Source organism: Pinus tabuliformis, chromosome 5_1, assembly GCF_031772625.1.
Source record: "Pinus tabuliformis cultivar Carrire ecotype Pingquan chromosome 5_1, CPIR1, whole genome shotgun sequence".
Classification (NCBI taxonomy): Eukaryota; Viridiplantae; Streptophyta; class Pinopsida; order Pinales; family Pinaceae; genus Pinus; species Pinus tabuliformis.
Window position 1 is genome coordinate 81,782,254 of NC_142305.1, and position 7,646 is coordinate 81,789,899.

The window sequence follows — 7,646 nt, forward strand, 5'->3', positions numbered from 1 at the left end:
TTTCTTCCCTGCACAGTCCCGGAGTCAGGTTCAAGGTTTTCTCTTTCAGCAGAGAGGAAGATTGGAATAATAGTCAGCGGGAAATTTTTCACAAGTTTCGGTGGTGGGCCACTAAACCGCCTCCAAAGCGGTTTTGGTGCGATCGCACCGCTTTCTTACAAAAGGCAGTTTAATTATTTAATTATTTTTAATATATTAATTAATAAACTTCTATTTTGCTTAGTTATATTTAATATATTAATTAATAAACTTCAAAATTACTATATAAGATAACAAAATTCTTCAAATATTATCATAGTAAGAAGAAAATAATAACTCCAAATACCTTATGACTTAGTCTTATAAACGTGCTAACTTCAAACAAATACATCTAAACATAAAATTGTAAGTACTTTAATACCCAAAATTACACCACCTATCATCTAATATATAAAAACACGCCATATTTATATATACATGTATATATATATTTGTGAAACTTAGTAGAAAAACCCTTGAAAAAAAGTGGAACACTTGGCTAATAAAAAGTAAAATATTTAGCTAATAGTACCCTTAGTGTTCACATGAAACGCTCATAACAACTCTAGTTCCAAAACTAATACGAAAGTTATGAAAACAAAACCAGAAGTACCTTACTCGATTCTTCCTCCACATATATCTCAGCGGGCTAGACCTTCTCAACTTTGATGACAGATGATGCGCTTACCATTATATTTGTTTAAATCCGAACTAATCAAAACGTCATGGCCCCCCTAACACCATATCCTGCACCAAGAAGGTTCTCCATTTCCTGACGTTGTACCAAAAATATTCTCTACCTTTTGGCCTCGCTTACTGCGAAATGCAGATTTAAAATTAAAGATACCTTTTATGGGCCAACTCTGCCAGGTGAATTAGATTGAGATTTTCTTTTCTTTTATGTTTGTTGTGTCGTCATCCCCCAAATTTTAAAGGTATGTGAAATCTTGGTATGTTGTTTTATCTTTGCACTCGTAACATGGAGTTCAGTGATCCCACACAACCCACATGCCGGCAAAATGCTTTTTAAATACGTGTTCACAACTCATGCCACATGGGCGCGTGTGGCGAATACTAGCCTTGCCCCAAAACTAGAGCCTATGAAAACGAAAGAGACCCTGCTCATCCACTCGAAAAGACAAATTTCTCTGTAGCCACTGTTCAACTGTTTTAGGTTTTGTTGGGTTAAAAATGAAAATTGATAAAAAAAATTCTTAGAATTATAAATTTGATTTATAAACTTTTTAAATGTTTTTTTTAGACTAAACTATTATTAAAAAAAATTGTCCGGCCAAATTGGGAAAAAATCCAAAAGGTAAAATAAATAGTTAAATAAAGCCGTCAAATTCACGCCTTCCATTTCGAGGTAATACCAAAGAGAAATGTGATAATAGTGTCTATTTTTAGGGGTTTTATGGTCAATGATAGAGGATTGTAATGATGTGATAGGATGTCGTAACTGTGGCCACCGCTATTTGTAATGGGCCTCACTAATCAGAACGGCCATTCACTATACTAAGTTCTTAGAAGGCATTGAACAGTGGTCAATGGCTGCAGATTTAGAAGATTCAGCCGGCAATGGATCAATCTGGTCTGAACTGCCTCAACATTTGGTAGAGTCTCTGCTGGCACGGCTGCCCCTCGATTGCGTTTTTCGTTTCCGTAGCGTCTGCAAGTGTTGGAACGATGCTTTGTCATCCAAGCATATCGGTCGTCTGTGGGCAGAATCAGGCGGTGGACAACCGTGCCTTATTCTGTGTATGCCCAACACTCGGATGGGTTTTCTGCTCTATTCTTTCACCAGCCAGGCCTGGCAAACAGTTTCCCTCTCATTTATGCCGGATACTCGCGCTGTGAGCTACAGAGGATCGGCGGCAGGGCTGCTTTTGGTGGACGTCCCCATCTATCCAATCACCTTTGGAAGTTCGTTCTCGCGGATGTGCGTTTGCAATCCGCTCAGCAGGACGTGCTTTACTCTGCCAGCGATGCTCAGAGGGAGCAGTGTGATGGCCAAGACAATCGTAGCGGGGGACGATCCGGGAACGTACGAGGTCGTGGTGGTGGGCAAGACGAGGCAGGACGGCGTAATAGCACAAGTGTATAGTTCATCAACAAAGTCGTGGAAGGTTAGAGGCAGTTTGCCTCATGGTCTGGTGATCAGGAACGATGAGATGTTTGTGTGCAACGGTTTCTTGTTCTGCTTGACGGTGCCGGACGGTATCATGGCGTACCACTTCCGTGAAGGAAAGTCAGTAGCCATTGATGTACCTGATTCAAGATCCAATATATGGCATCGATTGGTAGCATGTGAATCATCAATAGTGATGGTTGGAGGCATAGAAGAGAATCACGTCCTGAAAGAAGTGAGGATGTGGGAGCTTCTTCACAAGGATGCAGGTTTTGATGATGGTCATGGATTTTCTTGGAAGGAGATGGGGAGGATGCCTGAGTCTGTGTGTCGACAGTTTCGAAGGGATTCGTGCTCCACGTGGTTTGAGTGCGTGGGAGTGGGAAATAAGATATGTTTGAGGGCTCATGGGAGTCTACAGGTAGTTGTCTACAGTGTCACCCACGGCACATGGAGTTGGTTACATATAAGCTGTCCTGATCTACATGACCAGGATCGCAAGAACCTACATCTGAGGAGCCTTGCCTTTCAACCCAGCCTACATAACTAGAAAGTCTGATTCAAAGTGTTTTAATTGCAAGCTTTATTTTTAGTCTGGAAGAAAAAATTGTAACACAGCAATGGATCGTGGCTGCAGAGCCTATTGTAAAAAGCTGCTTTGGATGTAGCAGCTAGGCATAGAGCGAAAATCCATCAAAGATCAGACAAAATTTAATAATTTCAGTAGTCATTAAGTGCTGTAAATTTATGAGTTCTGATAATAGATATACCTGTATTGAATGCAATTTATTGAATTCAGTGAGGTATTGGCTGTGGGGTTGTATCGTAATTAATCTGTGAGAGGGAAAGACAGCTATACACGGAAGTCTCTTCTAATGGCTGAATGATTTCTTGGACATTTTAAATGCGTTAAAAGCTCCTGTGTTGACGTGCGTTAAAAGCTCTATTTTGTTTCCTAATATTCTATTTTTGAACAATTTGCACTGTAAGATAAGTATAAGTATATATTGATGTATTGGATAAGATTAAGTATATATTAATCTATTTTCAATAGATAATTGATCAATGAGATTAAGTAGGATAATAATGAATTAAATATTTTGTTTTATTCTATATTTATATTAATTATTTCATTTTAACCTATTTCATTTTAACCATTGATGATATGTTTTTTTGGTTTGTTAGGTTTAATTTAAGGAGTTTCCAACTAGTGACCTTTAGTGTGTCACTTTAATAATATATTAAATAAATAGATTTGTATTAATTTAAAAAAAAATGAATATAAATAGTCATGCATTAAATATATTTTTTAATAAATAATAAATGAATTTATATTTATTAAAGGTTAAGATTTTATATGTTAATAGATTATTATGTGGTAGTTTATTTGTTAATATTTTGGAGGATTTTTTAGCATATTTTTTATCCAATTTTCCTAAAATTTGGTTGAGATTTGTTGGAATCACAAGTTTGAGTTGTGATTTCTCTATAATCCGAGTGTCCAAAAGATTTTTCAGAGTGTTGAATCCATATATGAAATCAAAAACTTATTCTATATAACACAAAATCATAATTTAATTAAACATATTTCACATAATTTGACCTAAACAAATTCCAAATTAATTTTATTAAAAGTTATATAATTTTAAATAGTAATAAACCATAAATATTATTAGTTTATAAAAAATTTGATATATACTTAACCAAAATTGTTTAATTATATTTAATATATTAATTAATAAACTTCAAAATTAAGATAACAAAATTCAAATATTAACATAGTGAGAAGAAAATAATAACTCCAAATACCTTATGACTTAGTCTTATAAACGTGCTAACTTCAAACAAATACATCTAAACATAAAATTGCAAGTACTTTAATACCCAAAATTACACCACCTATCATCTAATATATAAAAACACACCATATTTATATATACATTTGTGAAACCTAGTAGAAAAACCCTAAGAAAAAATAGAACACTTAGTTAATAAAAAGTAAAATATTTAGCTAATAGTAAGGTTCTGTGCTTTTTGGCTTCGGTTAGTGGGAATGGAGATTTAAAATTAAAGATACCTTTTAAGGGCCAAGTCTGCCATGTGATTTAGAATGAGATGTCCTTTTATATTTGTGGTGTCGTCACCCCAACTTTGAATGGTAAGTGAAATCTTGCTGTTTTCTTTTATATGTGTAGTGTCTTCACCCCAACTTTTAATGTAAGAAAAATCTTGGTGTGTTGTTTTATCTTTGCCGTAGTAATACGGAGTTTAGTGGTCCCTTGGATGATGGCACATGGACGTGTCTGATAAATGTTATGATGCCACATGGACGTGTATGATAAATGCTTCTAAACAGGTGTTGACACTCACACCACGTGGAAGTGTACTGCAAATGCTTTTGAAAACGTGTTCACAACTCATGCCAAGTGGGTGGGCCGTGGGCGTGTACAATAATCAATTTAAAGAGATTGTTTTAAATTTCAGTTAAAAAGAAATATATTTACGCAACATTTTTATAATAGAAAGTTTAAATATATATATATTTTAATTAATAGCAATATATTATATTTATATTTTATTTTCAATCAAATGGGATGATTATTGTGTTTGCTCTTTTAAAAATTAATTCTATAGAATTTTAATAGATTTTAGTTACAATAAATTGAATGAAACTTAGTAGATTTGTAATGGATTCTGCCTCTAATTTTTTTTATAACTTAACAATTCAATAATGTTATTGAATGTTATAATTAATAAATGAAAGTTAAGCTAAACTAAATATAATTACGATAGAATGGATGTAAATTATAAATGCAACCAGTTAATTTAATTGTCACAATTTTAAGGTGTTTTTTTTTGTTACGAACACAATATTTTAATTACTATGACATGACTAAGACATGGCTATACTCAAAATCTCAATCACTATCACTATGAGATCACTAGAATAATGATATCCAGATTTAATTCACTATATATTGAATCAAAATCAAAAGCTACAAAGGAGGAGATTAAAATAAGTTGCGCATATTTTGGATGAAGTGAGAAAACAAAATTTATAGGGGATTACTTCCTAATAAGTTGGGAAAAGATTTTACATCTTATTATAATAGGAAATTACTTTATGATTAGTTGGAGAAGGTTCATGGATATTGGACCAACTTAAGCTAGTTTAAAAAGTGTAAAGATTTTGAATTAATGTGTAAATAAAACATAAAGGATAGGTGATATTTTGTTTTTTTTTTTTAGAATTAACATGATTGTATTCTTGATGAGATGTTGATGTTTTGTCATTTAAATTATATTTTTGAATGTAGAAATAGATTTAGCTTATTGAAGAACTCCAGGGTATAGATTTAAAAACTTGAATTATAATTATCTCAATTTCTAACCTAACTCAACGCAAAATTCACTTTAAAATGTGCTAGGAAAAGCCTAGAGAAGTCACCTTGTTAAAGTACTACAAACATAAATATGATATTGTATCATCACACACTGGGAGGAATTTTGATCTAGGTGGATATTGGTGGTCACTCGCCTATTCCACTGCGACCCTCACCATTGTACCATTATTTCTTTCAGATTTCATAATTGTAGCACATTTTACTATTTTTGTCAGTTTTTCAGGTCTTGAACTTACAGAGCCGTTTTGAAGCCCTAAAAGGCCTTTTTTTGGAAAATGGGAAAACATAGGCCTTTGATTGATGTTTACATATGAAAGTTATAGTACTCGGATAAATATTTTTAACAAGGTATCATGCGCATCAAACGAAGATCATATGCCAAAGTTATGACCCCAGAAAGTTGATGTACCAATTTACCCCAACGGGGCCCATAGTTTTGGCACTTGATCTCCTAGGGTTAGGTTTTTGGATGTTTAGGGTTTTCCTTTGTTTCTCAATAATAAATAGGCCTTCGAGCCTCATTGTAACATAGTTTAGAGTCATTTAGACACTACATCTCTTCTCAGAGATAAGCTAACATTGCCCGAGCAAGTTTATTTCCATTTTGTATGTAAGCATATTTCAGTTCTTTGATATTAATGAAATTAAGTTTTATTTCTGCTACATCTCTGTGTTTATGTTTATATCTGTATTATGTTGTGTTCTTGCATAAGTTTGGAACAGTGGTATTAGAGCAGTCTGTTCTTTCTCTTCTTTTCTTTGCATGTCCCAAACGAGGTTAGGGTATAAGGAGTTAGGGCTCGAATTGGTTGAACCTTTGCAAGATCAACCTCACAAACCCCGACGACCTCCCATGGTGGAAGAAAAGAAAGATGAGGAAGTAGGAGATCCCTTCCAAATATTGATAGAAGAAGCCCTCGAGCGACCAAGGAACACGATGATGAACAACTTTGTCCAGATCCTTCGACAGATGTCCACAAGTGACACATCTTCATCTTGTAACCACTCTGGTGGCACCACTCCCTTTAAGGTACAAGTCAACTTTGACATTCCCATATTTGAAGGACAGGTGGATGCAGATGTCGTAGATAGATGGTTAAATATGTTCGAAGGGTATTTTTCGATTCATGATTTTTCCAATACGGAAGGTTACTTTTGCACTCCTCAAAGCCACCACCCACATCAAGGATTGATGGGAAACCTACTGTGAGCGGGAGGACAAGAGAAAACCCCCACTTTTTTCAGATGCACCCACTTGGAACTCTTTATGAGATGCCACCAAGGAGCAATATTACCCTGTTGGGAGTTATGAAGATAAGTACATAAAGTGGACCACACTGCAGCATGGAAGGGACCAAGACATGCCGAAGTTCACAAATGTTTTTCATACCCTTAGCACGAAGTTGGGTATCAAGTAATCTAACTGACATCTGGTACTCAAGTACCGTAGTTGTCTACACAAATACATCCAGGACGAGATGGAGTTCCTAGACATCTCCTTGCTTGGCGCCGCCTACTGATACACTGTCAAGATCAAGCAAAAGTTTAAACATAAGAAGCAATACTTTGGATCTACAAATCTGAAGCAAGGGAAAGGTGCCCCTAAACCACATAACAAAGGACAAAGCCAAGGCGGGGTGACCGAGGACAACCCATCGAAGCCGCAAGCAAAGAACAACACCACAAAGACAAAGAAGGACACAAGAAAGTGGTGTGAGTTCCATAAGTGCCATTTTGACAACACAAGTGAGTGTTGAGCCAAGCAGTCACTAGTGGCCGAGTTAAGGGCTTTAGATTCAGATGCATGTTCTAACTTTGAGTCAAAACTCGACAAGGGGAATGACAAAGGGAAACATATTATTGATGTGGAGCTTAGCGCCACTGTTGCCACCACCAAGATCCAGAAGATTGAGCCTGAAGATCCAGAGGATGGGGAGCATCTCTTCACTCACAGATGTGGGTGAAGGGTTCACTTCTGCAATTTATTGTCGACAGTGGGAGCCAAAATAACCTCATTTCAGTAAAGATTGTGAAGCGGTTGGGCCTACCGACCGCACCACACCCACAGTTGTACACCATTGAGTGGCTTCACCAAG

At 35.7% G+C, this 7,646-nt stretch overlaps 1 protein-coding gene across 1 annotated transcript; it reads left to right on the forward strand.

Annotated features, from left to right (window-relative positions):
• The first annotated feature begins 1,565 nt into the window (after nucleotides 1-1,565).
• Nucleotides 1,566-2,696, forward strand: LOC149163536 (F-box/kelch-repeat protein At5g15710-like). Its single transcript, XM_089429161.1, has one exon. It carries the CDS (start codon nucleotides 1,566-1,568, stop codon nucleotides 2,694-2,696), a length of 1,131 nt encoding a protein of 376 aa, XP_089285287.1.
• Nucleotides 2,697-7,646: the final 4,950 nt, after the last annotated feature.